Below are 19,836 nucleotides of genomic sequence, written 5' to 3'. Positions count from 1 at the left end.
CTCCTGACTCAGAGGCACTGGTTCTGATGGAACTGGAAAAGCCACCAGACTCACTGAGTCAAATGACAAAACACTCATGAAGACTGAAGCTATTAGGGCAGTTTCTACTAAATGCATGCTGGTTTGACAATACCAACAGTTAGTTTCTTCATTTTGTGGCTGCAGTACAATAAAGTGGTGTGTTTTCCTTCATTTGAGCTCTTTAAAATTAAATAAATAAAATCTATTTATGCAAGCTCAGTGGGGGACTGGGACATTTGGTAATCAAGGCGTGCCACATTCTAGAGCAGCAGATGTTCACTGCCTGCCTCAGTTCTGTTGGTACCACATAATTGTTCATTAGTAGTTTTGCAAAAAAAAAAAAAATCTTGTATCTGTAATTTCTGAAAGGTTCACAAAATGTTTGCCAGGTGACTCCTGGCTGCCCCCCATATGGGATCAGAAGGAAGCACTGATGACAAAGCCTGCTTTCTATTTCTGCTTCTCTTTTCCATCAGCTGGGATGGGACAGGTCTTTGGAACTGCACACTGCTGTTAGCTGAAGGGATTAGGAGAGTCAAAATAGTTTTCCACTGCTGTCAAGTCCAAGTGGTTCCTTTGCTGTGATGCCAATATTGTTTGTCCACAGGGACACAAGCATGGCAATGCCTGGCCTACCTCAGGGTTTGATCTCATCTTTTCTTTAGATGTGACTTGAGTGTAGATGCTTTGTTGTGTCTCCTGCCTTCTTTCTGTCTGGGTTTCCCTGTCACCTCTTTTTCATACCAAAAAGTGTAAATTGATTAAAAGAAGAGACCTGCCAGATCAGTTCTCTGACTGCCACGAGAAGGCATAATCCTGATTACTCCTTGACTGAGAGCTTCTTTTCAGCAAGCTGTTTCAGCTTGCACCTATACCTGACACATGGGAAACACTGGAAACACTTAGCTGGGAATAGCAGGGGGAAGAGTGCCAGCAGCAAAGCCTTAAATTGTCTTAAACCCACCATAAAATCACACTCTCAGATAGCTAGAGAACATTGGATGAGGTATGGAGCTCATTTTTGGATCTAATTTGCCAGCTGCTCAAGTGTACATTTACTTGGGTTTTTTAAGGCAATGGTCGTTGTGCCCTTTTATAAAAAAGATGTTTCTGAGAATCTGGAGTTTGCATAGGAGTTGGATTTTAAGAAAATACAATGCTTGCAATCAAAGGACTCTCAACACTATTTAGCTGGAGGCAGTCTGAATGCTGTCATGCCCCAGCTTTTTATTTATTAGTGATTACTGAAGAGAGTTTTAGTGAATTACTGAGCATTGCCACTCTACAGAGTCTGATATTAATAGCAAAGAGCAGTATTAATAGCTGGCTTCTTGCAAATGCTATGGTCCATATCTTTCTTCAGGAAAATTTTATGATTAGGAAGGATGTGCATCTTTGCAAAGCTTAACTCTTCTAAAATGGAAATCTGCAGGCAATTGGGTCTCTGAATTTCAGTTTCAGGCTCTCAGGCTCTCCTCCCTCCCCTATGCACCCTAAAAAGTGAGCTGACTTTTTTTTTTTTTTTTTTTTTAATTCTATATACAGTATAAAAAGTGTAGTAGTTGAATATCAATAATTAAAGTACCTCCTCTGTATTTCTTCACTGGATTGAATTCAGCAGCAATATGGGCTGCTATGTGAAGTCCCTGTTCTTACCCTGATGGCCTAAGGTCATTTGTGCCAGTAGCATCACCAAACTCACTGGGACAAACCCTGCAAGCAGCAGCTCAGCATTGTGATTGACTTCCCCTCATTGGGGTTTCTGATTATAATTTTCTCCTTGTGCTTTCCTGAAAGACACAAAATGAGAGTTGCCATCTGTTTTCCACAGATCGTGAGTACTTTTCAAGCTGCCAAAAAAAAAAAAAAAAAAAATTAAAATTACTTACACTTCCTGTTATGGGTTTTGTGTCTCCTGTGAGAATAAGTCTCTGTAGAATAAAGTCATTTGAGCCCAAAGATGGGGAAATAGAGGTGGATTGTGGCTTTGAGTGAAGGCAGCTGAGACAGTGCAAACAGTTTGAAGCTGCCAAATCATGTGAAAATGCTTTGTGGCATGGACGTGTGTGCAGACTGAGACACCGAGACAGCTCTTGAAAAGTGGTGAGCTGTGTGGGAGGGAAGAAGGGAAAAGACAGCAACTGACAGGCAGAAGAGTATCTGAAGGTGTATGAGTACACCAGCACTTTGAGGTTCTTGCTTTTCAGCAAATTAGGAGCTAAATCTGTGGTTGAGGAGAATCTTACTCAATAGACTTACTGAAGTCTTACTTCAGTGCTCTCCAGAGGATGAGTAGATTATAAGGATATATTTTTCTTTTTTTTTAATTGAAATTCTGACTATTTCTAACACTGCTGTTGCCAATGTAACATATGGTGTCAGCAGCATATCTTGAGGAAGGAGAACACCAGGTTGTGAGAACACCATGCAGCAAGAAGAATAAAGAGCTTATAAGAAGACCACAGCATTAGATAAAAATCCTTATCTTGGGGGTGTTTGTGAGGAATTGCCAAGAAGTTTGCTTTCTTGTAACCATGGTGTGAAAACACCCACAGTAGGTTCCTACAGTTTGTCTGTATGAAGAATTCATATACCTTCCTCTAAAGCACAGCCTCTGCTTTGACATAGAATCATAGAATGGTTTGGGTTGGAAGGGACCTTAAAGATCATCTAGTTTCAGCTCCTCTGCCATGGGCAGGGACATCTCCCACCAGACCAGGCTGCTCAAAGCCCCATCCAGCCTGGCCTTGACCACCTGCAAGGATGGGGTATCCACAGCTTCTCTGGGCAACCTGAGATGCCTGCAGACTCCATAAAGCCTGGGTATAACACACAGACACAGCAAGGAGAAAGCTTTAGCATTAGGTACATGGGATTACACATCTAGAAGCACAATGTGGCACTCCTGGCCCTTTTATTTTAGCCTGTTTTTGAAGGGAAACACGAAGAGAACATGAGCCATCTTTACAGACACTAACTTCCCACAGGTTCCATCAGAACTGGATGAAAGGCAGTGGGACAAAACTTTGTCTCCATGGAGAAAAAAAGCTTCAATGTGAGTTAAAGTTACCTCTTCACCTAACCTACAGCTGGACGGTCAGCCCACAGGCAACACATGCGCTTTTTGAGTGTGAACTGCTTCTTATCTGCCAGGTAGTTAAGAGATAAGTGAGAAAGCTGAAAAACTGCAAATGAGGAGCTGAGGCAAAGTAGGGACTGAGAGTATATCTGTTACCTAAGGGGTCCCTGACTCTTCACCTTGCTTTGAGCAGTCAGCAGCCTGAAGTTTGTTGTGAATGAAGGAATGGACAGCACAACAGGCACATAGTTCATGAGCATTTCTTCCATAATGATCACATAAGCATGTCTCATCTGTTGACAAAGTGGTACAGCAAAATGAGACACTAGAACAAGATCAATTTTCAATATAAGCGTATATATGTATATATATAACTTTCCCTCTGATTTGTGCCCAAGGTGGAGTTGCTTGGTTCCCACTACATTTGTGGGCAGTGGAGAGTGATGTGTCTTATCTCAGGTTTGGTTCTGTCTCTCATGATTAAATACAAATAGAGCCCAAGACAGCCAGCCTGTCTTGGAAGATCTGTTAGGTAGCTGACCTTCCACAGGATGACTCTGGGCCACAGTGGTTGTATTTCCTGTGAGGAGGATGAGGGTCATACGGTTCTGAGGGCAAGCCAAGGTGGTGATCTTGGCACCACAGTCCATATGACTGTGAACAGGAAAGAGTGTGTCAGTGTGCAGCTGCATGATCAGCTGAAGATGTGTAACTGCTTGAGTACCCAAGGCCAACGTGAAGGGAGTGGGCAGGAGTGCCTGGAGAGGTGAGGGATGTGAGATGGACTGAGATGGACACTTCCAACAGCAGCTTAAGTTGATCTTGACAGGTTACCCTGAGGCAGGTCAGTGGAATGGAGCTGGTAGGAAAGGGATGAGAATTCCCTGGGGGTTGTAGCACAGTGGGAAGTTTCAGGAAGTGCTGCACCATCTAACAGTGAATATACCACATAATGAGATTTACCATTGCCTTTGCTTGCTTGTGCAGGGCCTCTGTGGGCATTAAGTATCACTTTTTTATAAGATTCACTCCCTCAGGGTTTGCAGTGTTCTGTACACTACAGGCAATGGCACCTCATGAGACTGTTCAGATTAATGTAGATGTGAAGGCATTTTATCTCTGTCAGGCAGATAGAGATGGGCTTAATTTTCCAACTTTATTTTTGCTCAGTAATTTTTTTTTTTTTTTTTCGCCTGACAGCAATCATGTAACAGCACAGAGAGCCTGTACAACATGCTAGACTGAAGGAGCAGACTGACCAGTTTGCCATGGTTGTCACTGTGTTGATCTGGTGTGCATTGCCTGTACCACCTTTGTATGGATGGAGGAGTGACCATCCTGGCACCATTATCTCCACTGGAGAGCATTCAATTGCAGCTTCACAGAAAGCCTCTGCTCTGATGGCAGCAGGAAAGAGTTTTCTCCTGTTGGAAGAATATCCCCTTTCTTCCTGCTTCTGAGCATCCTCCGTGAGTTTGAGGGGGTGTGCAAAGCAGGGCATGCTGAGAAGCACAGCATCCTGCAGCCCTGCATTTGTCAGAGCCTATTACACAGCAGGGGAAGAGAATGGCAGAGCTGGTGAATCTGTCACATCCTGCTTGTTCAAAAGATTATTGATGCTGCATAATTCATCAAAGCATGACCTAGCAGTGGGTTCTGCCAGACAGCTGCCAGAGCTGTCCAGTAACCGCTTCTGTTGCAGCTGCCCATAAAGTGATGCTCCTTGTTTATGAAAATAGTCCCTGTCTTTGCTGCCTGCCCAGGAGCCTTTCAATTAATACACCTAAAAGGGTCAGTCTTGCCTTGGACTCTGATAAAACGTGAAGGTCATGTTCGGTGAAAAATGCTACCATTTTGTTGTGGTTTTTTGAATGGGATTGAAATAGGGAAATATTAGTATTTTCTGTGCAATAGAAATAATAGGAAATTTCAGTTAAGAAATACAGTGCTTTTTTCTGACATTACTTATACAGTGATTTAATTTTTTTTTTACATCCCCACAGCTGAAATGTTTTAATTAACATTGATCAAAATATACTGACCTACAATGATCAGCTCTGAATTCTTTCATTACTTCCTGATAGTAATTATTTCCTAATAATGAAGTGCTGCTCGATGGGAGCTGCAGTTCAGAAGCTTGGCACATTCTCTCTGACCCTCTGCCATTGCCTGATATACATCTCCTGTAGAGCATCATGCAGTTTGGCCAGAATGAAATGAGAAATCTTTCCACCTGATGTAGCAATAAAGGAATCTAATCTGCAGGGAAAGAGGTTCGGGTGTTGGTTCCCATAAGGAGAATGTCACAGCAGGAAAATGGAAATTCATGTTTCAGTGTTCAGATTCTCAATGCAATATTGTGTGTCAGCTAAACATACATATATTATAAATATAATATATATACTTATATATATATTATATTTTTATATATATATATTATATTTTAAATATATATATATATTATATTTATGTCAAGTGTTTATAGGTTGAACACTTCCTCTGAGTTTCCTGTATAGAAGAGTGAAAATGTAGGTGACTAGAAAATTGAAAATGTCTGCCAGGGTCTTACAATGCACTTTTCCCTGCACAAGCTGGGGCTGGGATCCAGTCTACCTAAAATCTCTCTTTGCCATGAACTCCATCCTAGATCACAAATTTATCCAGGTTTGCCAGATCTTGTTGGTAACTTTTCCTTAAATATCTGAGAGATCTTTGGACCCATATCTGGATTCACCAACACAGGGTTAGGAGGGATATTTCAGGGAGACAGGTGCTTGTCTCCTTAAGCTCTGCTATAGCCTGGTTTTAAGCAGTCAGTGGATTTCCAGTCAAGTCCACTGGAGAAGCCTGGAAAATCAGATGTCATTGAGACCTCTGAAAGTGATGACTTCTACTGAAACTGCAAGTGGTTGAAGCACCACTCCAAGAAGGGACAGATCTCTGTGCAGGGCAGCTCCAGGGGGAATGCCTTCTCACAGGTGTATAAGCAACCAGACTGCCAGGTCATGTTGGCCTGAGCAGACAGCCCAGTAACCATCCTGCTGGAACCAGGTGTGCAGCAGTCCTGGGGCCAGAAAGCAAACGCAAAGGGGAGACATCTCTAACCTAAGGTTATTCAGGTGGCATGGAAGAAAACTCTGCTCATCTCTTCTAGGGACATTTTGCCTCTTGTGGAGTTCCACTCAAGAAGAACCAGCTCTTCCCAGCTGCTAGGGTTGCTGGCCCAAAGTTACACCCACTTGTGCCTGCTTTGGGCCAGGAGCCCTCCTCTCCAGGCCACCTGTGGGAAGGATCTTGTTACCAAATGCCCATCTCTGAGAGGTGATGGCAGAGGACTGAACCTGGTGCTTCTCACTTTGCCCATGGGTGTTTGTGTCACTGGATCACTGCTGTTGTCATAGCCATCCCCTTGGGCACCTCTGGCCAAGGGGGAGTGCTGAGCAGCTCTGGGTGCCAAAAACGTTTGTCCTCTGCAGATACCACTGCTCCTACAGAGTGAAGGGGGAGGAAAGGAATTAGGAAGGCAAGATCTTCCATCCTCTGCAGGGTTTTCAGAGCTTCACTCCATGTACTCATCAGGGAATGTAGGCAGCAGGGCTGGACAAGCAGATATCTGTCCTGGTTGAACCCAAGACAAGGCAGCTTGAAGCTCAGTGAAGTCATACCCAAAGGAGAGAGTTGGCACAGGCAGGTGTGACAGCACCCACTGCTTTCTGTCAGATTGTCTTTCTGATGAAAAAAAAGATCCTGGTTTTTGGGCAGGGAAAGGAAGAGAGGAAGAACCAGATGGCAATATTGACATTCCACTTTGCAGGGCTTTGTTTTTGATCCATTCAGCAATATTGCATCAGCAAGAAAATAAAAATAATATGTAGAGAAGGACCCATCCAACACTCAAGCGTGAAACATCAGGCCCCCTTCATCTCCCAGCTTTAGGGCATCAAGTGTGACATCCCCAAAGTATTTGGGCTGAGTGCTTGCTTTAACCTCTCATGGGTGGTTAATACTACCTAACAGAGTAGTGAAAAGTTTAGAATTGTAAAATACTCTTTCAGTCCTGGTAGTAATTACCTCTTAGCAATGTTAGCACTTTGCCAACTCAAAGAAAACTAATCCCCTTCTGTCATAGGAAAGAAAAAAACGTAATAGCTGTGAGAACTGTGGAGCTTATTTTCAAATAGATGCCTCAGCATTTTGATATTTTCTGTGGGATTAACTAGTAACACTGGCAGGCTAATACATATGCAGAGCTTTCATTTGCTTCTGTGACAACTTGCCGGGGGCAAATTGAACTGTGTCATGAGAAAGGGTGTTGTTCCCCCCTTCCTTGTCAGTTGAAGCAAAAAGACTTGCTAGTAACACAGAAACAATTTGCAATTTATCATGAGTTCAGGGGAAGTTTCTCCTCTCTCGTTACCTCCTATTCCCACTTTTTTTTCTGTTTCTCTTTTTCTTACCAAAACAGAAAGAGCTGCCATTTTATAAGCACAGAAGCCGCATAATGACAGGTCCACCACTGTGCAGTAAAAGCATTTTACTTTGCTAACAAAAAATAGACACTGAAGCTCTTTCTGTAATGATTTGTTACCCTTTCTTCCCTTCATCTTAGCTGCCTCTAGCTCAAAAAAAAAAAAAAAAAAAAGAAAAAAAGATTATTTGCTCTGCTGTACATATAAGCCCAGCTCCTAACAGTGCCTTTTGCCATGCTTTGGTGGGCTTCTGAGTCTGGCTCTGTGAGTGTTTGGTGCTGATGGGCACAGGCAGCAATGGCTGCAGAATACTAATGCTGGGGCTGGCTCCCACAAGGCTCCACTTTTGAAAAATACTTTAGGCATTCGGTGTCTATGCAGCATGCTGAGCAACAGGAGGGCAGAAAAGCCATGCTCAGGGTTTATTTATTTATTTTTTTCAGTGCAGAGCAAGGAGCCAAGAGGAACGATGGCTCTTTGCTTCACATTGTTGTGCCCAGGCTTCTTTTGGAGCTGCAGTCATTTATATGCATAAATATCAAGCCTGTCACTTGTTGCAGGCTTTGATAGCATTTGTGTGACAAAGGAAATGAGGGAGAAAAGAGCTGAACATCTTCTATTCCAGTCTTAGAAAGTGGATTACCGTGTAGCTATGGCAATTATTTTCTTTCTGGTCTTATTAGGTCACTGTCCTCTGCAGTTTGTTTTCCTTCCTGTCCTGCTGCCCTGTGTAAAGGACCACGAGAGGATATCCTTCCACACCCAGTTTGTCTTTCTCCCACACTGAGAGTTATCCACAGAGAATGTCTTAAAGAATTTACCATTATTTAAGAATTTATATATATATATAAAGAATTTACCAAGAATAAAGAACTTACCATTAACAGTTGGTAGAGCAAAACCTTTTGCCACATATTTTTTAATATTTTTTTTCTTCAACTTATTTAGACAATTAACCATCAGACAAAGTCACTCCACTTAACACATTTCATGCAGAGATACAGGAACTCTGTAATTATATTTTTTACTACATGCTTGGTTTATCTATCTCTCCCCTAGGCAAAGTGCATGCTTGCTATTTGCTCTCTATACCATATTTTTCTGCAGCTGCTAAATCAAGGCTGATGGTATGTTTACCAGTCATCTCTGGTAAGCTTTGCAATTGCATCTAGCTTTTCTCTGGGTCTTGCAGCCATTCTGTATTGAAAGACAATTAAAATAGAGTACTTGCATAATGCTGTTTTTCCATTAAAGAAATTGCTGAAGTATCACAGGAATGTTATTCTGATGCCAGGGGGGAGGAGGGAGAGGTTCATCCTGAGTGCCAATAGGAGGGGAGACAGCCTGTGAGACAAACCCCCTATTAAATGTGGTCTGCACAATGAAAAACTTGGGAAGTCTTTCTAAGGCTTCACACATTTAGGCTTAGTGCCCAGGCCTGGAGTCTCAGACATGGAAGTGCTTTCAGAGCATCACACTGGGGGAACCATTTCAGCAAACATATCCAGATTACCTGGATGATTTATTGAAGTGCCTTGGATCTCTGTTCAGATGTGTCCTTCTTGACATGCAACTTCAGCAGAAGAGAAGGGACAGTTTCTCCCCCTCTCTCCAAGCAGCCATTGCTCTGCTTCTGACCTGTCAAAGAGATTTCAGGGACAATGGCAGAGAGAGGCCCTGTGAACATTCCCAAGGCTAACTAGAGGTTTGGGTTTTTTCCCTTGAAGTAAGTGAAATTTTTTGTGCTTCCTGCTTTTAGCAGTATTCCCTAATCTTATAAAACTTTGAAGGAGTGGTGTTATAGACTTGGTGATCTGAAGATATAAGCAGTGCAGGGTTTGTAGGGACAAGTAATATCTTTTCCTGAAAGCTTGTCTGGTTTTTTTCCCCCAATTTTATCATTTGGCCTAATAAAAGATATTACTTCTCCCTGCAAACTTTGGCTTACTTATTAAAAGCAATTTCCTCCAGGACATAGAGCACTCTTAATAGGGTAGAAAACTCCAGTATCAAGGTGATAGAGTGGAGTTCCATGGTGTGATTTCCATGCCCTGAGCCAATTGGCACAAATTAAAAACAAGGTGGGATGAACCCTGATCATTCTGCACATCATTAATGTCCACTTCACTCCCACTCTACATCAGTATTTTTGTCTTTCCTAGCTCTGGCCTTTATGGGGCTGTCTCTTTTCTAACACAGAAATGCACATTGGATAACATCTTTTGGATTCTACCTCTGTAGAAACAGCAGCTGTTGTGGAATGCCCAATGCAACTTCTCTGTCTTCTGATTCTTTGCTTGGTTGCTATGTCTCTGCACATTATGTTCAGTGTACTGTAGGTGAAAAAAGCCCAGTGTGACTGAGTAGGCTGTTTCTCCTGTAAGGATCACGTGAATGCTGACAACAGTCAAAGAAACCGGGTTACAAATCTTAAAGGACATTTCTCTTCTTATGCTCTCAGGTGAACTTTCTGTGGAAGACATACAAGACCCATTCCTTGTTAGTGTGCATATTATCACAGACCCAGGTGAATCCAAGACTCTTCAGCAAGCCATCGATAAGCTTCTAGCCTGGATCCATCCAGACCTCCAGCTCTTTCGGGTCTCAGAAAGACGAGTGCCCAAGAAGCGCAGGAAGCCGGGCAAGGGCGGTGTCCCTCAGCCTGCCCTGGCCATCATTCTCTTTCTGCAGGAGGAATATGGAGAAGAACCAATCTTGCAGCTCCACGAAACTTTTCAGCAGCCACCCTGGCGTTACCACCACACAGAGCGAGTGCATGGGAAGTTCCTGCCTTACATGCCATGCAGCCAGGACTTTTACACTTTGGCTTCAGGGACTCCTCTGTGGGCCATCCGCCCGGTGCACTACGGGAAAGAAATTATCCGCTTCACTATATACTGCAGGAGTGAAAACTTTGCTGACATTCTGAAATTGTACGAGTTAATACTGAAAAGACCGGTATGTCAGAAAAAAGCAGACTTTTGTGTTTTTCCTATCTACTCTAACATGGAAATAGACATTCAGTTTTCTCTAAAAAAACTCCCAAAGGGCCAGGTGCCAATGCCGACCGAGTCAGCGGTGCTGGAGTTCAGAGTAAAAGATGTAGGGCAGCTCGTGCCTCTCTTGCCCAACCCTTGCAGCCCCATCAGTGAAGGCAGGTGGCAGACAGAAGACCACGATGGAAATAGGATCCTTTTGCAGGTAAGTTCTGTGCGCAGGGAAAGAGAAGCACATTTATTGGATTTCTGCAGGAAAGCTTAAGCTGCAACGGCAGCCAGAAAAGGTTTTCTTTTGCTCTGCCCTTGGTGAAAGAGCCAGGACAGTGCTGCTAAAGAAAGAACCAAAGAACCTGAATCCCTTTGCTCTGTGTGTGTGTAAGTAATCAGGAAAGCAGTGGGTGATACTATCCAGATATCAGTCAACCTCAGTTTATGCAAAGAGTGATGTGAGATGAGGTAGCTGTTTGAAAGAGTGAAGAGAGAAGGAATTATGAGCCCAAGTGGAGGAATGATGGCTGATGGCTGTAGTTTTATAAGAAATATGGGCACAGAACTGACAGGGGTTTATAAAATAGCTCTGAGTTATGAGATTTTTATGGAAGACAAGCAGAATTCCTGATGGTACTCATTATTTTCTAGCATCACAGGGTGACAAACTGCATCTCTCTTTTGCACAGTGATGATCAGAATGAGAGAGGTGGTGAAGGGAAAGAAATGTACTCCAAAGAGCAGCCAAAGACATGCATACCCACAGAATCTTTTTGAACTGATCTCATGTGCTCGTAACCAAGTCCTGAAAGAGAATTTATTTGTTAGGATATCTGTAGGCACCATATCTGGGCAATGTATCAGCATGTTCTGCTTCACTGCACCACATCCGAGGAAGATAAAGGGGATAAAAAGCTGCAAGCTTTTAATAGCTCCCTGCCCTGCAGAGGGGGAATCTGTGGCTATCCAGAGCCAGGTCATTGTGCATTCTTGCACTGCAGAGGTATTTATTGCTGCTTAGTGTTTTGATCAAGGAGCACAGACCCTCACCTTCAGAAGACTGTTGTTCCAGTTTTGAAGTAGGGTATTTTTTCAGAGTGAATTGCATTCACAAAGCTTATAGAATTGTCTGGCCTTGTTTCTGTAGAAGTGGCATTGTGGGTGCCATCCTTCCACTGCACGGGCTCTCATTGTGCAGAGAGATGTGAACACATCCCCCTGCAGCACAGTGCACTCTGGGTTTGTAACTCCTGGAACTGAAAATCCAGGTACACGGAACATCTGTGCTCTGCTGAGTCACATCCAGATGGTGGTGAAACCTTTCCCTGCCTGTTGTCAGACTCTGCCTGCAGAGACATCCCATGTCAGAGCTCAACAACACACACGTAGGGCTCAGGAGACAGTTCAGCTTCCCTGCCCATCTGCCAAGACAGTCAACAATTTGTCAGGGTTGCTGCTTGCACTGTAGGCAAATATGTGTTAGCCTGAGTTAACTTGAACTTGTAAGAGCCATCACAAAATTTTTACACTCACCTACATCCCCTTTTCCCTGTTCTTTTTCAGGAGGTTTCTGTTATGCAGGATAATTTTGGTTTATGGGATCTTGCTCTGGCTTCAAGTAAATTCAAGAGAAGGGTAAAAAAAAGAAACAAACAACAGGGCTTCTAAGATCAAGTCCAACCATCCACCCTACAGCCCCTAACCACTAAGCCATCCACTGTAGCACCTCATCTATCCATCTTTTGAGCACCTCCAGGAACAGCGACTCCGCCACCTCGGTGGAGTAGGCAGACTGTTCCAATGTTTAACCACTCTTTCTGTGAGGAAATTTTTTCTAACATCCAATCTGAACCTCCCCTGACAGAGCTTGACCCCATTTCCTCTTGTCCTGTCACTGGTCACCAGGCAGAAGAGGCCAACATCTCTCTCACTACAGCCTCCTTTCAGGTAGTTGTAGAGAGCAATGAGGCCTCCCCTCAGCCTCCTCTTCTCCAAGCTGAACAGCCCCAGTTCCCTCAGCTTCTCCTCAGAAAGCCTGTCAGCTTGGTTGCCTTTCTCTGCACCCTCTCCAGCACAGCAAATTTTCAGAAATAACAGGTGCCAAACAGCAGGCTGACGTAAACCCTGCAAAGAATATTGGAATGAGATTTTAGCCAAATGCACAAGAAGAGAAAAGTGAAAGACTGCTAAGAATGGCCTCCAAGGACAATTAGTATTAATTTCTGTTTTCTGTGAGGATGATGACGATGAACAGGAAGGCAAAATGGCAATGAAGGGGAATGAAATTACAAAAACTGAAATTGTCACATTGGAAGTGCCGTCAAGCAAAAAAAGTTTAATATATGCAATATTGAGGGTTAGAACTTGGACTTGGGTTCTGAGTTATGTGACTACAAAGTCTTGAAGACAGGTGCTGGTGTACAGGTTTTAAACAAGTCCTTCATCAGAAGTGGAGCTTTATAACTAAACCAAAGGGCAAATGACTTGTTTGTACTCAATGACTACACCACCAGTGCAACACAGCCTTGAGAAGTGCAGACTCCAGTGTGTACCACAGTAACCCTGAGGTGTGTGGAAAGTGCTTGTGCTATTGCACAGGTCACAGACTTCACCTGTGTTCAGCCCTGGACTTCAGGGAGGTGCAGATAAAGGGAAAAGCTCTCACCCCATGCAGAGGAATGGAGAGACTGTCATACAAATGGGTACAGAATGAGTGGGGTCATCTGATTGTGTAACTAGGTTAAGTCTGAAGAGAGCTCTGACTGTGCTTGGAAATACCCCAGAAGGTGGATGGCAGGAAAGGGGAGGGGCTATTTCAGTGCATGATTTTTCTGGCACAGGAACAGCAAACTGCCAATAAATAGATTGAAACTGGCAGTTGTCTATATTGATGGCCAACTATATAGATGCAAACAAGTTAATACCCTAATTCCAGACAGGCTGGTCAGTTAAGGGAAGAGTTTTTTTGATGGGGCATAGGTTATAGGAAACACTAGATTTAGTGATCCATGGGCTTCTTATGTTCTTTTAACCCGTACTGGATTCTAAGCAAATTGCAGTATCTGTCTTTTAAAGTAAAAGGAGTATCTTTTAACTTCTCATGAATCAATACAACAGCAGTGGTCATAACTTCCACTTCTTCCCAGTTATGTGAACCCAAACAATGCCCTCCTAGTATTTTTCAGCCTGGACATGAGTTGAAACTTAGTAATCATCAGATTTTTTTTTTTATTTACTTCATATTGACACTGATATTTTACAGATTAAAATTACCAATTGTACCCAAAATGGTAGAATGAAATCCCCATTAATAACAGGCACTGTTTAATGTTTGAAGTTTGAATATCCCTCCATGATTAGACTAACAAGATGTGACCTCTGTGTTTTTCTTGGTGTGCTTACAGGGACTTGGGTACTTGCCAGCCAGACTGATCCATGTTCTTAACCCATTTTGCAAATGCAATTAGATAAAGTCAGCACTAGAGAAAATAAAGTTAGTCATGGGCTGGATAAGTCTGTTTAGTACCACGTAAACTATTCATTAATTTGCAAGGAAGTCCTTCCAAATTACTTTATCACAATAGCTTTTCCACAGTGGCAAGTCAGCTCCAAGGGTGCAGCTATATAGCAACCAAAGCAAAGGGTACCCTTTGATTGGCTTTAGCAGGAACAAGGCTTCAGAGCATGTTTGCATCCTATGGGAAGACACAAATGCTCCTTAACCAGTGCTAAGTCCAGAAAGAAGAACTCTGGTGAGCTTTTGTAAGAGCAGTAGGAAGAATATGGGAATTGTATATCTAGGCTATATCACAAACTGATATGCTGAATATACTGCCAGTTTTAGAGCATCATAGAATCACAGAATGGTTTGGGTTGGAAGGCACCTTACAGATCACCCAGTTCCAACCTCCCTGCAGGGGCAGGGACACCTCCCACTAGACCAGGCTGCCCAAAGCCCCATCCAAACTAGTGTTGAACCTGGCATCCACAACTTCCCTGAGCAACCTGTGCCACTGTCTCGCCACCAGCACACTAAAGAATTTCTTCTAATATCTAATCTAAATCTACCTTCTTTCAGTTTGAAACTGTTCCCTCTTGTCCTATCACTCCATGCCCTTGGAAAAAGTCTCTTCCCAGCTTTCTTGTAGGTCTCTTTGTGTACTTGAAGGCTGCTATAAAGTCTCCCCAGAATGTCCTCTTCTCCAGGCTGAACAACCCCAGCTCTCCCAGCCTGTCTGCACAGGAGAGGTGCTCCAGCCCTCTGATCATCTTCATGGCCTCCTCTGGATACATTCCAACAGCTCCATGTCCTTCTTGTGTTGGAGGCCCCAGAACTGGACACAGAACTGCAGGTGGGGTCCCACAAGAGCAGAGCAGAGGGGGAGAATCACCTCCCTCAGCCTGCTGGCCTCTCTTCTTTTGATGCAGCCCAGGACATGATTGGCTTTCTGGGCTACAAGCACACGTTGCTGGCTCACATTGAGCTTCTCATCAACCAGCACCCCCAAGTCCTCTTCCTCAAGGCTGTTCTTAACTTATTCTCTGCCAAACCTGTAATTATTCTTGGGTTTGCCCTGATCCAGGTGCAGGACCTTGCACTCAGCCAAATAGGTCTTGTCCAAATTCCTGTCTTGCTCTGGGCATAATCCCTGCAGAGACAGCTGAAGTGCTAATGCACTTGCATGGCTGACAGTGCAACATAGGAAACTGGAAAGGCTAATAAGTAATGGACTGGCTTTGCCTTGCATGTTTGAGAAGCAGTGAGCAAAGAGAAGAAAATGCAAAAATGGTTTCCTTAGATTACAAATTGTCTTCAAATAAGGTAGAAGACACCTTGAAGAAGTCTCCTGGCAGATTAGACTCAGGACCTAGGAGGGCTGTGCCCTCCTGGAGTGTCAGGCAGTCATCCTAGGAGATGCAAAAATGGACCAAACACCTGTGTTCAGGTACCTGATTCACCTTATAATAACCCTAGGACCAAGAAAGAAGTGGACAACATTGCCAGAAAAGCAAGATAAATAAAATTACCAAGAAAAGTGTTCTTTGTGACCACTCTTCGCTAACCCTGCCTGAAACAAGGTAGTGAGATCTGGCACTGTAAGGCTCTTATGGCATTTATTGTGCTAATGACCCTACACCATTTATGGGGTGGCTATTTCCTGCCTCATGTTGTTTTATAGTGCATCTCTGAAATAATAGTGCAAATGTTAATTTATTACAGATTTAGTTAAAGGGATTTTTTAGACTATTTGCTCAGGTAGTTGGCCGGTGTTCTTCTTACCTTCTTACCTGTGCCCAGGCAACCATAGTCTTGAGTTCAGAAGTGACATAATCATATTTAGGAAATGTGATTTATTACATAAAGCTTCAGTGCTGAGAGAAGATTGCCTGTGGACCCAACCACTAAGTCTCATTAACCTGTAAAATTAACTAGAGATCTGCAAGGTCTCTGCTACCTTCAAGATTTCTCTGTCTCTTGGTGTATAAAAGGAGTAGTCTGGATCTGTGGTAAGAAGTTACTCATCCCCTAACAGATTTGTGAGGTCAGCTGCAATAATTTATGTACAAGATCAATATGTTACTGTTGAATATGTTCTTGGGGTTGCCAGAAGTCTTGGAGGTGCAGATGTCTGCCAGCTGCATGCATAAAGGCATTCTGCCCTAGACATCTGCAGTGCAAAATGCCTGAAGATGGGAAGCAACATGAAGGTTACATGCCTACAAGGACATCAGCGAATGTGTTTTACAGAAAAAAAAAAAAAAGAATTGAAACATTCTAGCTGGAAACCTCTTTGTTTATACAGCATGGTATGTGCAGGTGTCTGAGAGGCTCATGAATTCATTTATTCGTCCCTTTTTACCTGGGGCCATGGGAACAGAAGTGCCTTTATTTCCCTCAGCTTATTTAAAACATGAAGCAATCTGCATGAAAAGTATGGCTGGAGTCAAACCTCATACTCAGGATAGCTGAATGCTGCAATCAGAGGGATTTTTCCATGGTGCACAGCTGACCCAGTCTGGTTTAGGCTGAGAGGAGGGAGCAGAGACAGTGCCTTCTTACAGCGTGCTGGAGACTGGCCACAGCTGAAGCAAGGAACTGAGACAAGAAGACTCAGCAAGTGCTGAAAATACACTGTCCTAGATAGAGGGGCAGCAGGGATGGGTGTTGCTGGGCTGCTGATGTCAAAGTAATTTCAAGATCTGAGATCAGGATAAAGGTTTTCCTCTTCTAGCCCCAGCTGAGACTAAGGGGAACATTTCTACTCCTCTCTGCAGCATGAGGAATGGTTGGTCTTGCAGGCTTATCTTGGTCCAGGAGAAGCACATCTTGGAGGCTCTGGGTCCACTTCTGACTCTGCTGAGAGGTTTAGGACAGGCATCAGCATGGTCACAGATACATTTGCTTCAACTTAACCACTAAACCCTGCCAGACCTCACCAGGTTCTGCATTTCCTTTCTCCAACATACAGCATCATTTCCTCTCTCTCCCTTAGATTCCAGTTTGTGTGCCTTGATGGTCACCCAACATTCATTTGACTTTGATAAACCATGTGAAAAGCCTAGGAGTATTAATCAATCTGCTACCATTTTAGGGGCCTTGGGATATTTGACACCTCTGTCTTTCACCCCTGCCTGAAGCATATACAGCAATTTAGACTTCTGAAAACTGAAATGCTTTCATCTGCCTCAAGTGTCAGCAAGTTCAGTAAAGAAGTGGCTTAATGGTTTGTAAAATGACAAACACAGGGTCAGGCTGGATGATCTAATGTACCCCAATACTCTTAAATGCAGCTAAATCATCTTGTACTTGTTACTCAAAACATTACAAACTACAAACTGGGAAATAAAGGAAATAAAGTGCAGCCCCACTACTGTGGTCTTAAGTCACTGCAGTTCAGTGCAAGCGGAAGAAAGAAAGATGAGGAAGTAAACCAGAAAGTGGAGGAAGGGAAAAAAAGCAAGACAAAAACCAGGCAAAGACAGAGCACTTTTGTAGAGAATGGTTTGGTCTGCAAGAAGGAACATGAGGGTGAGGAAAGAGCTTTAAGGTTGCTTAAATTAATAGTCTAGATTGAGCAGATTGGAACACTAAGAGGAAGAAAGGCAAGAAAAGCATCAAGGGCAAGCAAAGACGTAGAAAGGGCACCTTTACAAAAATTAGTTTTAATTTCTGTTGAAACTGATGAAAAGGACAGGCTTTTAGAGTGAAAATTGACCCAATCAAGGGAGGTGCCTTAAGCTGGTTCAATTAATCTGTAAGTCTAATACTGGTCTGCTGTTCTTAAAAATATTACACTCTATTTTTCCTTCCCTTTTTAGTGCCTAAGGTGTTTAATTCTTCTTAGTGCTAATGGTTGGATTTGGGGAGGACACAGCTGAATCAGTCACTTACTAAAGTAGGAGGTGATTTTTCAGTTTTTCTTCACCCCAAAATGCTTCATCTTGTCTGTGTACTTCATCTTTCATGGTGCAGTAAAATCTCTGATGACTCTGTACATCCAGCAAAAACTCTTGAGAGTGAATATATTTAGCATTGCAAGACACCCACCTGTCCTACTTCTGCAAACACAGTACCTACCTCCTATCAAATATATTCAACTCATTTTAAAATTTAATTTCTGTAATTTCCCTTTTAATATTCTGCCCTTCTGAATACGTTTTGCCTTTCGAGTGAGACACGGAGATACAGAGGGACAAACTCTGACAATTTTGCCTGCTGTTGATTCCTTTTTTATTGCTATTTCTGTATTGGCCCCACTGCTTTTAATGCAATTAAACAAACACCGTCGCCCTCCTGATGAGCAAGGCGACAAAACTCTGGGCTGGTGATGTCATTGCTGTGCTGGCTGTTTGGCTGGGTTGTGACCTCAGCACAGCCCTGCTGGCAGTGCTTAATAGAGATAATACATAATGAGATGACTATCTGCTTTCTTAAAAAGCAGGTGACTTAAAATAGACTACAGGAGCACACCTCAGTTGTTTTTGTGTCAGGCATAGGCAGCCCGAGTGAACTTGAAAATGTGTTTCTGTGAGGTTCACCCCAAGTTGTTCATGGCACCCCGGGATATTCGTCAGGAAATTCTTCTGCAGCCCATTGTAATACACAAAGGCTCTCTAAATCCCTCTGGGCTTGCATAAAGATCTGTGTAGAGATTATAAAAGAGCAGCAGATTAGCACCAGATGAAAAAATCTGTTCTGCTAGAGAGCTAATCTGCTCTGTCAATGGCCGAGCTTGCTGGGCATCTTTTTGTTGAGGTCTGACAGATCTCTCTCCCTGTATTTGAAACTTCAGTTAAAATCAATGTGCTGTTTTGGATCAAGACTTTGTCCTCTTGGATGGTTGATTGATCCCCTTTCTCTCCAACATCTCTGCCACACTAGTGCCTGATGCAGGGCTGGGTGGCTGTATCAGGCAGGGCTCTCCCAGGCTTCAGCCAGGTAAAAGGCAACACAGAAAGCAAGCTGTGAGGAGACTGAAGATAAGGACTTTTAAAAAAAAAGAGGATTCAGAAAAATTAAAGTAGGTGCCAAGGCTTCCAAAGCCAAGGGAAGAACTGAGGAGGAGGGAGAAGACTCTTCTGCTGAAAAGGGTAGCTGCGTGTGCATCACGCTGATCTCAAGGTACAAAAATAGGTCTTGCCATTTTCAGTGTCCCCTGGCTCAGAAGGCAGTAGAAGATCAGCATCTCCTGCTTGCTTTTCGTGGTCACACATGGAAATCCAGTTTGAGCTTTGTGGGACTCTCAGGCTCTGTGAGGAGCAGTCACATGGAGGCACAGGCTGCAGTGCAGCTCTCCCCATGCTGTGCCAGGGTGGTACAAGGGAGCACAGTCAACAAGTCAACAGCCTTGGCACAAGACTAGGATCTAGTTTTGTCTGAGTCTTAATCCTGGCTAAATCATTGAATCCTCTCTGTGATCTCTGACAAGCTACAGAGTGTAGATATAGAAAAGTCTTATTAGCCTACGTAATCCAGTGCACTACCATATAGGATTAGCCTGTAATCTTTATTCACTAGTATTTCATTAGATGAAGCTTCTGACACTCTACCTGTAGAAAAGTTGTGCAGTCCAGTTTTCTCACAGTCAGGGAAGTTTTCAGAGTTAGGTTGCTTTAAGATAAAAATATTTTTTAAAACCCCCTATCATTTACCCATTCTGCCTATATCATGAAGAGCACCGTTGGAAAATAGATCTTTTAAATCCTAACACATCTAAACAAAAAAGGATTGAGGTAAACAGTTCTTCCTATAAGCAGAGTTTTTCAGAAATAAGCTGCT

The 19,836-nt window shown here is 43.2% G+C and overlaps 1 protein-coding gene across 1 annotated transcript in view; it reads left to right on the top strand.

Annotated features, from left to right (window-relative positions):
* FAM124A (family with sequence similarity 124 member A) overlaps nucleotides 1–19,836 on the top strand; it is a 45,601-nt gene that overhangs the window by 18,399 nt on the left and 7,366 nt on the right. Inside the window, exon 3 of the mRNA XM_071738704.1 lies at nucleotides 10,031–10,770. Within this exon, the coding sequence (XP_071594805.1) occupies nucleotides 10,031–10,770 (740 nt within the window). The remainder of the gene's footprint in view (nucleotides 1–10,030; nucleotides 10,771–19,836) is intronic.

This window comes from Heliangelus exortis, chromosome 1 (assembly GCF_036169615.1).
Source record: "Heliangelus exortis chromosome 1, bHelExo1.hap1, whole genome shotgun sequence".
NCBI lineage: Eukaryota > Metazoa > Chordata > Aves > Apodiformes > Trochilidae > Heliangelus > Heliangelus exortis.
Note: the sequence above shows the minus strand (reverse complement) of the source record. Positions and strands in the feature narration are given on the sequence as shown.